Genomic DNA, 14,141 nt, shown 5'->3' with positions numbered 1-14,141 from the left:
GCCCAGGCAGGCGCAACACCCACAGTTAGCGGTAGAGCCAGCATTTCTCACCTGACCAGGGCTGACCTCTGAAGAGAAAGGGGCATCTCCAGGTACAACAAAGAGAAATTTGTAGCTTGATGTTTATAATGTGATTACAGGTCACAAATGCCTTCCTTTCCACCTAGATGTCACTCAGCCTTAAGTGCTCGCTTCTAAGGGGCAAACTGAGAATTCTGTTCCCCCGAAGCCAGATGAGCAGCAGCTTTTCCCAGTCCACTGTGAGGACAGGGGCCCAGCTGGCTGGTGCAGAAGGCTGTCTAGCACTACAGGGGCAGCAGAAACCACCACAAACATGGTGAGAAAAAGACAGCAGGTGCGTGGGAAATGCTAGTTCCTAGGCACATGCGTGCTGGTTGTATTTGAAACTGGAATACACATGCCATGCCCAGGAAACATGGCCAGAAACCCACAATGGGAGTAAAAATGGAAAATGACTGCCCCATGTAGAAGCTGAAAGGATGGAGTTTGGCTGGTGTAAGAGAATGGGACTAGTTAGCCTCAAGAAAAACAACTATTTGGTTATTTCCCACAGTGTCACACTTTGAAAGAGAAATTTTAACAACACAGGCAAAGAGCAGGAAAAAGAAAATCCATTATAGGGGTATGGTACAGTACCAGCTAAAACTGTAATGCTATACACAGAGGGCCTGGTAATAAAAGAACAGTCTCGCAACTGCTTTCCCTCCTGTTCGTGTTCGCAGTAACAGCTGGATACATACTAAATGCAAGAAGTGGAAGAAAGAGCCTTAAGTTTAAAAGCAGGCATGCTGTAATCAGTCTCTCGCCAGCACATTTTCAGACCCAAGTGTGCTATGCCGCCTAGCAGGTCTATTTTAAACGTACACTCACAGTTCCTCGTTGGTGTGGATGGCTTCGTGCTGTTCTTGTCTTCCAGGTGCATTGCTTCTGTCCACCGAGAGATGCTTTAACCGCGGGTTCTCAGCCTTGGCACTGTGACATGGGGGTTGCATCACTCTTTGCTGTGGGGGCTGCCCTGTGCATCGTGGGATGCTTAGAAGCATCCCGGTCTCTACCCACCAGATGCTAGTAGCACCCCCTCCCCAAGCTGTGGCAACCCAAAGCATCTCCAGGCATTACCAGATGTTCCCTGGAGGGCACGATCACCCCCAGGTGAGAATCACTGGGATACACTAATAAGGAATGGCTTTCTCTTCCCCCCCTCGACCCCACTCTCAAACATCTCTACCCAGGGCTGGGAACTTTTCATGAACCTCCTAATTCACCGGACTTTCCTCTTGTTCTGAGTGGCCTTCGCTAATACTTTCGACTTACAAGACTATTAGCCATTCAGAACAATGCTCCTACTGCCCTTGAAAAGAAAGTCCTTTCAGCTAAATTTTGGGAAGGGGGAGGAGAGGAAGCAGGTAAATTTTCCTTTAGAGACATTTGTCTGTTTTAGTCTATGGAAGATTTCAGACCAAATTCTCTACATCCAGGGTCTCTGTGAACTAGAGGGGGGTTTGGATACTTGAAACTCACCTCTCCACCCCCTCCCTTTGCCACATTTTTGCAAATGAAGAAAGGGGCCAGAAGGGAAAAGAAGGGAAAATGACTTGCTCAAGGTCATACATATTCTTAATCCTCCTCTTCTGAGGACATAGGCCAATATGATTCTTCTTTGCCCAATATGCCTGAAGAGCTTCGGTCTCTAAACACAGATAACTTGCAGTGCTTTATGAGCGACGCTTTTGGCCACACCACGCCAGTTCAGGAATGCACATTTTGTAAATGATAGAATACTGCAACCAATTAGTGCAAACAAACATTTATTGTGAAATATTCATCCTACCCTTTATTAGGTATTACATCATCAAAGCACTTTGTGGCAATGAAAATAGCTTTTTTACCCCTCTGATTCACCCAATATTCCATTAAAGCTGCAAAAAATGTGCAATCTGCTTGAAAAATAGGTTGCTCTTATTTACTCATTTGTGAAAAGTCAAAAATTAAAAAAGAAAATGATACTAGCTTACAGGGCCTCTAGAGCCAATTTGCCTTCCCGCTTCCCAGCTACTCCCCAAAATAATTAACAAAGATAATTTGTTTTAAATGCCTTTTTATAAAACCAATGCACCTTTCCCCATATTATAATCATAAAATTTTTAAAAAGCCATTATTTACTTTCGTGGAAAAAAGGTGGCCAGCCGTTGTTTTTTGATTGGGAGCATGTGTATTTCCTGGGAGTTCACTTTCTTTAACTTTATGCTCCGGTTTTTGAGGGGTTTTCTAAGGGGCTCGGTGTTTCCCATGGACTCTTCTCCTGGGCTGTTGATGTCGTAGCCCTGAAGCATGGAGTCTTCTCTTTTGAAGGAGAAGTTTTTGGTGGACACCCCCGAGAGGCCTTTGATCTTGCCACAGAAGATGGTAGGCACAGTGTCTTCCACGGAGACAATCACCTTGGCCGCCTGGGACTCGCTCACAATTTCAATGTTATTTTCAGCCTTGACCTCACTGCTGGGCTGGCTGGGCTGGCTGGGCCGTACGGCGGCATCGCTGCTGCCCATGTGACTATCCATCACAGCTGAGGCCTCGTGGGGTGTGGCGGGGGCAAAGGGCACTTCCGTGCCACTGGGAAGTTTCTCCATCACAGTGTGGCCTGGGCTGTCCACTGACCCGCTGCTGTCATACAATGTCTCAGGGGGAGGCTCAGATTTCCGGTGGGCCGCCAGTGACAGGTCCAGGGCTGCATCCTCCTGGCAGATTGGGAAACTGACTTCGCCAGCCTTGAGCCAGGGCACCGACTTCATGGAGAGATCCAGGGCCTCGTTCTCACTCCCCATCTTGATGACGGTGTGGCGGCCGAGCTGGAAGCACTCCCTCGGCTGGAGGAGGTCGAAGGGCTTCAGTTCTTCCTTCTGGAGAGGGGTCTGGGTGCCTTTAAAGGGGTGTAGGCCGAAGGAAGATGGCGGCTTGGGGAAACTGGGGCTGAACTTGGATTCAGAACTCTGAGGCACTGGGATGGGGATGGGAATGGGGACCGGCACTGGCAAGGGGACAATCACAGGGTAGGGCACTAAGAGGGTGGCCGGCGGGACCAGGGGGGACAAGGGGGAGTTAAAGGGCTGGGGGGGCACAGGGGCGTATCCCGGAGGAGGCTGACAGGGTGGGGGGCCGAGAGCTCCCTGCGCAGGAAACAGATTCTGGAGCACAGCTTCAAAGGGCAACGTGGACTCCTGCGGCTGGCTCGGGATCCTCAGGTCCAGGAGCTGGGGCTGGGCCTCAGGGTCCTCGGCTCCCTGGAAGAGGTTGTTGTGGATGGCGCTGGAGGAGCACGGGGCCTCCTGCGGCAGGACCAGAGGGGAGTTGAGGTGCTGGAAGACGTGCTGCTCCAGCACAACCGGCAGCTGCACGGGGCCCTGCGTGGTCATGACGTAGGTGGCGTTGCCGTTAGGGTGGAGCTCAGGCGCGGAGCCGCCCTCCACCTGCATGTGAATGGGCATCACCACCGGGCTCTCCCCGAGGCACAGGGGCTGCAGCACGGTGGCCGCCACCTTCAAAGCCATGCCGCTCTGGGACTCGGCCGGCGGGTCCAGAATGGACGGGGCCGGCACCGTCACCAGGGCCTTCTTGACCAGGTCGGTGGAGTTGATGTTCCAGGCTTCAGTGGTGATCAGCTGGGCCATGCCGTTCTCCAGTCTGTTATTGGTCAAGGCGGGGGAGGAGTCAGTCATGTCCATGGAGAGGTTCTGGGACTGCAGATCGTCCATCACTCGGCTCTGGTGCCACTTGGCCTGCAACACAGAACGCACCATATGAATCTTCCCTCCGAGACTATTTCTAATTGCCTCGAGAGCTCTCCACATCTTTGAAAAGCTTCCACATCTTAGTTAACTGGGGAGCACACCCAACTCTCTGTGTATACATACATGTTACAGATATTTCCTAATATATACGAACACACCCATACGGATCAGCTGTGCGTGGACAGCCCCAATTTAACAGACGATTAAACTATAAACACAGATGATGTAATGACTAAATAGCCAAGTGAGGTTAAACAGAGTATTGTGAAGCCGAATACTCACTCAGCTTATATGTTTAGCCTTCAACAAACACCAAGTTTCATTCCACATTGCTCTTTTGGACAGTTAAGATATGTGGAGATTGGACTTGTGCAAATTCAAATAAGCAGCGAAGACTTACTTTGCTTTAAGAAAAAAAATAGAACCTTGTCACATCAGAATAGTCTACAAAATTGGAAGGGGGCCATCCCAGTTATGGAAAGCATTTAAAAACCTCTTTGTAGCAGCAATACTTCTTCCAAAAGAGGCTTGGTGAGAGGAACAGCAGTGTACTTATACAAGGGTCACTACAGCTGTCTCCTTCCAACGAATGACACCCCCTTTCCTTTAGTAATGGGAAAAGCTGAGGAGCCAGGTGAAGACGAGATAACTGGCACGAATGCTCATTGGGTCCACTGTCACTTTCTCCAGTCAGCCTGTCTGACCCGTGACCCCTCTCTCCTAACTTCTAGCTGTCAAGAGGAGCGAACGGTGATGAATCTAGGGCTGGGGAAATGGAACTCTTGTTGGAAACAAACATACTCAAAGGTGAGATATACTTTCTCGATGTCTGTGGCACCTCTGGCCACCTCCTGAGAAGCCAAAGGAGCCCAGCGCCGGTCCTTCCTGGAGGAAGCAGGGCTGCAGCTGCGATACGGCTCTCCATGGCAACGCGTCCATATTTAGCCTTGTTACCATGGAGAAGGCAGGCACCATGTCTAACTCCGGGATCTGTGCAGCCCTGGAGTCTTGTTGGGCTCAATAATAACTCAATAATCCTCAGTCTTGCTGGGAAGGCCTTGGGCAACTCCAGTTCTTGACCTCACCTGTCTGAGCTGTCTAGACTTCCGTCCTGTGGTCAACTCGTCCTTCTCTCCTCACCCTTAAATGACCAACACAACCTCCAAAACAAGAGAGGCGGCTCAGCACATCATGGGATTGGAAGTAAACAAACGAGGCCTCACTACAGGAAGGCAGCTTTAACAAATGAACAACTCTGTGGTATTTCCAGACAATCACAACGTGTCAAATGCACAGAACAAGGAGTTTCTCTGAAGCAGGAAGAGGGGAGGGCAAGGGGAAGGATGCTGCGCAAACAACTTTATGGAGCAGGACTGGTGAGTGACGCCCTTGTCAGGGAGGGCGCCACAGCCCAGCTCCCTAGCGGCAGGGTGTGCTCTGGAAATGATCACCAACTGGCCTGGCCCAGCATGGTGGCCAATGGTGCCCTTGGGGCAGAGAAAGGTGGAAGCCTGTCCCCAGGGAAGCTGAAGGGGCTTGCCCCAGCTGAAGGGCCTGGTTTTTCCTCAGAGGAGTGCTCCCTAATTCAGCCCAATATACCATTCATTCATTCTTCCATGCACGCATTCATTCATTCATGTAACCAATCAATTTGCTGAATGTCTACTGTATGCCAATGCTTTGCTGTGAGCTGGAGATGCTGTCAGGATCGTGGAGATGCTCCTGCTTTCCTGGGGACTATAGTCTAGCGGGGTTGTGTGTCTTTGATCACACAGAGACTGGCCAGCATGAGAAGGCCTCAGAGTGAAGCCAGGAGAGGCATCAGCCTCGGCAGGACAGAGCTCTGTTGGCCACTCACGCACAGCCCTTCGAAGGCCCTGAGCACCCAAGGCGTCCTCCGGAAAAGCCACCCTATCCCTCACAGTGGCCAGAATTCAGGACGGGGTGACAAAAGGCTGAAGGGAAGCTGGGGTGGGACTGGTGAGGACAAGGACCGCAGCAGTCAGAGAAGGCCCCCACGGCCACCCACCTGAGGTGGCTTCTGAGGGCCTTGGAGGCAAGTAACCAGAAGAAGTTATGTCCTGTGCTGCCCATGGGTTTGGGGTTATCCAGCTGTGAGACTGCTTTCTCATAACGGACTACACTGCCTTCATCACGCACCCTCCTGCATCCCAGGGTTTCTTCCCCTCTTTCTCTCTTTTCCTCCTCTCCTCGTTCACCCTGCCAGCAGGCACCCTGACTCTGGGTCAGCAGCTGGGGGGCCTGAGTGGGTGTCACTGTTGCAGGAGCCAGTGCTGGAAGCCCCAGTGATGCCCTGAGGATAACAACCAGCTCATGAGATGCGGGTTCAGAGGGCAAGTCTTTGTCCCTGAGGACAAGCCAGGAATCCTGATGAAGACTGGAGAGATGGTGGAGGCCCTGTGGGGGAGTTGCACATAGGGGACCTCTTCAAACCAAGGAGTGTCACAGGAGCCACCAAGTAATGCTCAAGCACAGGGGGTGTCATTTCTTCAAAGGTGGCAGGGAACCTTTTGTTTGGGTTTTTAAAAATATTGTTTGCAGGGACTTCGCTGGTGGCGCAGTGGTTAAGAATCCACCTGCCAATGCAGGGGACACGGGTTTGATCCCTGGTCTAGGAAGATCCCACACGCCACGGAGCAACTAAGCCCATGCGCCACAGCTACTGAGCCTGTGCTCTAGGGCCCCCGTGACACAACTACTGAAGCCTGCGCACCTAAAGCCTGTGCTCTGAAACAAGAGGCCACCGCAATGAGAAGCCTGTGCACCGCAATGAGGAGTGGCCCTCGTGTGCGCAGCAGCAAAGACCCAATGCAGCCAAAAATAATAAATAAATAAATAAATAAATAATAAAATCTTAAAAAAAATATTGTTTGCAAATGAATTTAAATTAGACGGGCCATCCATTCTGCCTGCACCCATTACCTCTGGGGGCATGGGGTGGGGCGTAAAGGGAGGGGAAGTAAGCGATCTGGATCTGCAGCTGCTGGAGACCCTCACTCCCTTGGCCCATGGCCAGTTGCTGGAGCTGGACAGCTGGGGGCTGGGGCCCACCCCAGTGGAGCCTACGTGCCCCCAAGGTGGGAGCTCTGGGGAGAAGCCTCAGGGCGCAGAACAGCTGGGGAGGTGGGGAGGGACTGTCTGGGCAGTAGTTGGGCTCAGAGAACTGTGGGGGTCACAAAATTGCCACCTGAACCCCTTGTGTAACTATCACGAAGATCTAAGTATATCAGAGGCGGACTGTCTCTAGGATCTGCCCCTCAGCTTGGAGCCCTCTCGGACCTTGGCCTTCACCCAGCCAACTCCTGCTCACCTGTCAGACCCTGGACTCTCATCCTCTGAGATCTCCCCCAGCCCCACTGAGCTCCCTTGTCTAGTCCTGACCCTCCCTCTCACACTGGCATTGCCAATATGAGAAATCAGCTTCTCCCCTGCTCAGCTTTATACCCATAGCTGGTGAACTCTTTCGGAACGAAGAAGGGCACGAATGAGTCTTTCGCAGCCTGGCGTTCTCGTAACCAGCCTCTTGCCACATTTATAGAATCACGGCATGTCAAGACTGACATGGCCATTAAAGCTTACATCTCTATCCTCTTCCTGACCTTTCCTACAGATGAGGAAACCGCGACCCAGAAAGGCTGACTAAAACTCACCAGAGGCCAGTTATCACAGAGGTCACCACACTCTCATTGTGGAAAGAGCAGAAGGTCAGGCTCACAGGTGCCCTGGAGGGGAACATGACAGCCACCCACATTCACCAGCCAGCAGAAAATTCGATGACAAGACAGTAAATGTGAAAGCACTTTGTGAACAGTGAAGAGTCTGATGGAGGGACCTGTGAATGGATTCATCGTGGGGTCCTGTGTTTCTCTGACACACATGGGAGAAAGAAAACCAAAGCAAAGCGGCACGTGTGCCATTTTCCTTATAAGGAGTTACATTCGTGAAGAAGCCGACCTGGGGCCCAACTCCTGGGCAGGTCGTGAGTGACCCGCCCCACATCTACACCGCACTTGGTGACCCACAAGCCAGGCCTGCCTCTCAGGCCTCCGACTTCCAGAGCATTGCACAAAGCACTCGATTTACCCTACGGGCTTTCATACAGATTGACATTTTTATAAGGAGGATTCATTTATGGCTTGATTTCAAAAGTGAAAACAGTTGACCATTCAGATAATTTAGACTGTTCTCTAGGTAGCAGAGTCCATCTATTTCCTTGCTGTGGGCATTTAACACCTAATCTCTCCATCTCTCTCTACACACACACACACACACTCAACCTAATACCCTCACTTGCATTCTAAATGATGCCATGGGGACCCCCTGAGGAGCCTGCACCAACTCCAACTGAAGGAAGTTCAGAATGTGACTGTGAACCCCACTCTAACCCAGGACAGTGACCCTAAGACCACCTCAGGCAGAGCCTGATTTCTGAGCTGGGAATTTGGACAAATGCCCTGGGGGCATGCCAGAAGCCCTATATCACCTTCTAGAGAGGGGCTTGATTTTATATTGTGAATTGAGAGCATTTTCACCACAGAAACAATTATCAAGATGACCACAAGGCCCTGGTCTGCAGCGCCAAGCGCCCCTGAGGAAATGCTTGAGGACTGGGTTCCTGGGTCTGGTGGGTAGGGGTCTCTGCCTGCTTGGGAGCCCTGTGAGGACCCTGGGCCCACTGGTGTGAGGGCACGGGAAAGTGAGCCCAGCCTCAGGGGAAGCAGCCTTAGTGATCTGGGCTACCCTGGGCAGATTCCGCCTCCAGGACCTGGATGCTCTAGGGCGGGCAGTTCTGGAGTCCCCTGGTCCTGGTCCTGGGGACATCTCCTTCAGCCCCAACAGCCTGCAGAAGTGACCTGCCCTTCGCTTCACCTGAAATCAGCCTCACCTAGATTTTTTATCGAGACAAATTTCTTCCTCTAAGACACTCATTTTCTAAAAATATATCCTGATACTATGTGTTTTCCAACTGTACAGTATCAACAGCTTTGGTTTTCATGGCGCCTGTAGGCAGCCATCAACTTTTCCGGTCAGAATTGGATCGTCCACGGCCTTGTTGCTCATACGGCTGTGTCCTTGGAGCAGCAGCAGTACTACCTGGGAGCTTGCTAAAAATGCAGAGTCTCATGCCCCACCCCACCCCACCCCAGGCCTCTTGAATCAGCAGCTGCATCTCGACAAGCTCCTGGGATGATTCATGTGCATGTTTACATCTGACAAGTGCTGGCTTATTAAGCTCTGGTTCTCAAACTTGGCTACACACTAGAATCACTTGGGAGCTTTAAAAAATATTGATGCCTGGGTCCCACCACCAAGACTCTGATTTAATTGGTCTGGGATACAGCCGGGGCACCGGGGTTTTAAAAAATTCCCTAGGTGACTCTACTGTGCAGTCAGAAGAGCCTTAATCCAAAGGCCAGAAGACAAGGCACCTCGTCAGTCAACCTTCTTCTTAGTGGCTGATCTTGCTTCTTACTTCACAGAAAAGATTAAAGGCATCGAGTCCCGAATTCTCTCAGCTTCCGCCCTGGCCCTCACAGTGTCTTCCCTTGTCTCCCCGCCCCTGGGAAAAAGTAAGGTGTCACTCCCTCTTGCAAGGCTGACTTTCCAAAGACCTCTGTAAGCATCCTGCCCCCTCCCAACTGCACCCTATTCTAAATCTATTTCCTGCTTTCGATCCAGCACTTAAGCTATACCCTCAATGATCGACCTAATTCTGTGTGAAAATCACCAGCCACTTACCATGAGTGAAATGAGCAAAGCATAATTTTCATCCTTTAATACAAAGTGGATCTGGTTTCACCATTCAGGACCTGATATGCACTAAATATCTTAGAAGTAATTCCAACTGGGTAAAAAATGGTTTTGCTGTCCCCTTAGGGTATAATAATTGTCAATTACTTGCCCCAGTGATTAAATTTTCTGAGCTTTAAACATCAGCACAGGGCGTTTCTACTGAAGCTGTGAACATAATTACCACATGAACGTATTCCCAAATTGGCTAAAATACGGAGAACACACAAAATAGTCACCTGGCTTACAGCTGATTGCCTTTTACAGGCAGAGATCTACACGTCCCTCCAAAACTACGATGACTACCCAGGTTAGCTGTGGGAACGAGTTCCCCAACATGTTAATTTATTAAAACAGTGGTGGCCATGCAGTTTGTGACTCTCAGCTTCGTGAAGGTGGCCAGCAGCTGTGGGGAGTTCTGCCAGAGAGGACAGAGTGCAAACCTTAGCTCTGATGTGATGTGATGTGATGTGATGTGATGTGATGTGATGTTGGTGAAAAATGGGCGACGAGGGCCAATCAGGCAGAGGACGCAGCGAGACCAAGCATCATAAACTGGCCTTTGACACCGGAGCACTCCCAGGCCTTCCCGGGGAGCAGGGTAAAGTCGTCATAAAAATTATTTATGTCCATTTTACCATCTCATCCATTTTATTCCCATTTTTCTATTTTATGGCGTATGTAATAAATAAATACAGGAAGACATATATAATTTAACAATGTGTATGTGTTGAGGGGGTGTTCAATTCTTTTTTTTTCTGATAGGAGTGCAAGCATGAAAAAGTTGGAACTCAACAGGAGAAACTGAGCTTCCAAGGCCCAGCGAGACCTCCAAGGCTCCCCCTGCCTGAACAAGTCTTGGGGTCACTGGCCCAGGCCCCCCTCCCATTTTGCAGAGCAGGAAGCCGAGGTTCAGAGGTTGAGTGGGGCTCAGAGGTTGTAGCATGCAAGACTCTCAGACCTGTGCTCCTTCAAAAGCACAGTCCCTCAGCCATTGCTTTGGGTTCAAATTTCACTTGAGTCAAAGGGGTCCCGTGCTACGTCTATATCCCTTAACCAGCATCGAACACCAAAGTATGTGGGATGGTCTGATTCAACCATCAAACTGTCGAAGAGAGTTTGATTGGTGAGGAACTTGATAAAAACGAGGAAATAAACCCTTGAGTCTGTGATACCTAATAGATAAGTAATTGAAATGGAAGTAAAGGATGAGATTGAAGACACACACACAGGAGCTCTTTGTCACTGGGGTAAAGTCATTTTGTGTCCCTGGGACTCAGTTTCCTCTTCTGTAAGGTGGGGTACTGCCCCCCTCTCATGGTGGGGTGGAAAGTTAACTCAGGCGACCCACGAGTAAGTGCTGCCTGCCTGGAAAGAGTCAAACCCAGCCTTCCAGGAATTGCTGCGGGTCCTGAGGGATGGGGAGGCATGGGTATTCAAAAGACTTGGACAGAAGGAGGAAAGTGAACAAAGGGGTGGGGGAAGGGCAGAATGCGGGGGTCTTTCTGGGCCACTCCCATGACCACTGAGAAGACCATATTCCATCCTCCCAACTCCAAAGCCTACAGCATGGGTGAGGGGAGCAGCTTGGAGGGAGGGACCAGGAATGGTGAAGAGGGAGGGGTTAGAGAAAGGAGGGAAGCTCTTCTGGGAGTTCTGGTTCATCTCTAAACCAGGTGAGAAGAGAAGCCCAAAAGGAGGGGAGAAGGTAAGAAGATCTCTTCAGCTTCAGTCAGAGCATGGTTTGTCTCTTGGGACTCAACTTCCCAGAGCAGGGCAGTGTCTGTGGGGTAAAGACATCACAGTGCTGGCAGGGAACCCCCGATGTGCCAAACATCCCTACGACGTGGTCTGTGCAGGGTCTCAGGTTAGGGCTGGACCTCACCAAGATAACAACTGATTGAAAAGAAAAATATTAAAGCTGAACAGGGGACTTCCCTGCTGGTACAGTGGTTAAGAATCCGCCTGCCAATGCAGGGGACACAGGTTCGATCCCTGGTCCAGGAAGATTCCATGTGCCACGGTGTAACTAAGCCCATGTGCCACAACTACTGAAGCCCAAGAGCCTAGAGCCCGTGCTTCGCAACAAGAGAAGCCACGGCAATGAGAAGCCTGCGCACCACAATGAAGAGTAGGCCCTGCTCGCCATAACTAGAGAAAGCCTACGCGCAGCAACGAAGACCCAACACAGCCAAAAATAAATTAAAAAAAAAAAAACTGCACAGTACAGGGAAGAGTATAGGGACAACTTCACGACTAGAGCCAGCAGCTCACAGGCCTGGTTTTCTATCGGTGGCCCTGGTAAGGTTCCACCAGAGCACAGGAGGGATCTGGGGGTCTAGCTGCGGAAAGTGCCATGGGACTGCCCTGGCTCCTTTCTGGCCCAGGAGGAGAGTGTCAGATGTTTTTGCATTTCCGATCTCATTTTAGACTCCCAATTACCTTCAGCCTGCCCACAAAGGACCTATGGAGGCCTTTGGGCCGCAGGCCTGGGTGCGGGGCCAGAAAAGGGAAGTAGGTTCACGTCCATTCATTTATTTGTTCTTTCAAAAACTATCTGAGCACCTTTACTGCGTGCCAGGTGTACATCTCCTAGTCCTCCACCCTGATGCTATTTTCTCCACAGGCTCGTTGCCTTTCTCTCTTTCTCGCTCTCTCTCGCTCTCTCTCTCTCTCTCTCTCTCTCTCTCTCTCTCGCATCTTAATTCCCCAAGGATTAACCCATCGATACTCTCCCAAGATGATCTGCTTCTAACAGGGCTCCCTCAAGGCGCACAGTTCTTGCAGAGGTAAAGGAGTAAGTTTCTAAAAGAATGCCAGTCCCTAGACAGCAGTGGGAAGAGATGTCAGTGCAAGGACCTCTCTGAGGTAGAGAAGAAATGCTTGTCATCCAGAGAGGGTTGCCCCTGAAACGAAGAGGAAAGAAGTGTCCTCCTCAAGTCTTGGGAAGCCCAGGGGAAGGGGAGAGCCACAGCTCAGAATCACCAGAGAAGATCATAAAGAACTGCTGCTGGCGGCAGGGGACGCTCACCTGAATGTGGGCTGTGAGAGTCCGCGCGTGTCCGTCCTGCACTTGGCCAAGGCCCCGCAGCCCTGAGCTGGACCCGTGGCGCCCGAACACCCTCAGGTGCTGGTGCCGGAGCGGCCAGCTGATGCCGGAGCACAGGTCACGTTCCAGATCTCTGGCCAGGGTCTATCATCTTAAAAAGCTATGGTTTTGGGAGATTTTTCTGGCAGTAAAGAAACCTCTTAAATAAGGAACAAAGGGGTTGGGGGGAAACCTGCCCCTGGAAGAGAAAATACTTCTAATTAGATTGAGATACAAAGGTTAAATTTTTGTTCTGGGAAAAGGACTGTTTATAATTCCATGTCATTAGCAGGACATTTTCCAGAGACCAGTGTGCCAGAAATAGACCCTCTGAGGGGTCACTGGAAGGAAGGGGTGCAGATTTGTGAAGTGCAAAGGACTGGAGTTCGGATTTTCCCTTTATCTTAATGCACGTGAGCCCCTCACCGACTCTCGGCATGAAAACTGTGCCAGCCTCACCCTGGGCACTGCCCCCACCCCCGCCCCGCCAAGAGCAGTCAGAAGTACAAGCTTCAAACTCGGACAGGCGTAGGTTCAAATCTCAGCTCTGCCTAACTTTGCTAGCTGTGTGACCTTGGGCAAGTTAGTTCGAAGCCTCAGTTTCCCTCTGTGCAAAATAGAGATTAAAAAAGACCTGGGGTGGGGGCAGACCTGGGGTGACTATAAGGATGAAAGGAAACAATGAGTGTAAAGTACCTGGTCCAGGGCCTGGCACTTAGAAAGTGCCCAATAAAACATGGCTAACATCACCACCACCACCACTGTCACCGTCGTCAGCAGCAGCACTGTCACTGTCTCCAGCTTCACCATCATCATTCCCACCATCGTAGCCGTATCATCGCCATCACTGCTGTCATCTTGTCACCCGCGTCACTGTCATGATCAGATCCACTACCTACATTTCCTCCCAGGGTCTTAAGCAGCATTACAAATGCTCCCAATGGGTTTGTACATTCAGTTTCCAAGTTAAAACCCTGTTTGTTGAAAGGTTCGTTTTAAAATCAGCTGCTAGGAACTGGGAAGGCATTTACCACAGAATTAATGTTACGCCTGATGGCTGGGTTTCCACAAAAACTCTCTTAACCGCCAACATAGCTGAAATATTGAATGTTTGCAGTGAAAATAGAAAACACCACTTTTGCACTACTGGAAATGAAAGACAATGGGAAAACAGTTCAGTAAATACAAAAATCTATTTCTTGTTCAGGCTGAGAGGCTGGGGGGAGAAAGAAGAGGTGGCCACAGCCTTTTGTATCTGGAATATGAACTCATGAGCATTTGCAAGGTTCTGAAGTTATCGCTGATTGGCTATGATGCATAATTTCACTTCAGATCCTACAATTTTCTTTCTCCTTGACACAAGGGCCTAAATAGCTCTCCTCTCCTTCCTAGCTGCAAGCTTGGGGGCATTTTCTCAAAAACAAGGGAGGGGTGGA

General features: G+C 50.4%; 1 protein-coding gene across 1 annotated transcript in view; it reads right to left on the bottom strand.

Moving 5' to 3' along the window:
- Positions 1-1,821: 1,821 nt before the first annotated feature.
- RAI2 (retinoic acid induced 2) overlaps positions 1,822-14,141 on the bottom strand; it is a 59,164-nt gene continuing 46,844 nt past the window's right edge. The window contains exon 2 of the mRNA XM_057718493.1: positions 1,822-3,794. Coding sequence (XP_057574476.1) covers positions 2,181-3,770 — 1,590 coding nt within the window. The 5' untranslated portion in view covers positions 3,771-3,794 and the 3' untranslated portion in view covers positions 1,822-2,180. The remainder of the gene's footprint in view (positions 3,795-14,141) is intronic.

Source organism: Hippopotamus amphibius, chromosome X, assembly GCF_030028045.1.
Source record: "Hippopotamus amphibius kiboko isolate mHipAmp2 chromosome X, mHipAmp2.hap2, whole genome shotgun sequence".
Lineage (NCBI taxonomy): Eukaryota > Metazoa > Chordata > Mammalia > Artiodactyla > Hippopotamidae > Hippopotamus > Hippopotamus amphibius.
The sequence above is the reverse complement of the archived record's forward strand: the minus strand, read 5'-3'. Positions and strand labels throughout refer to the sequence as shown.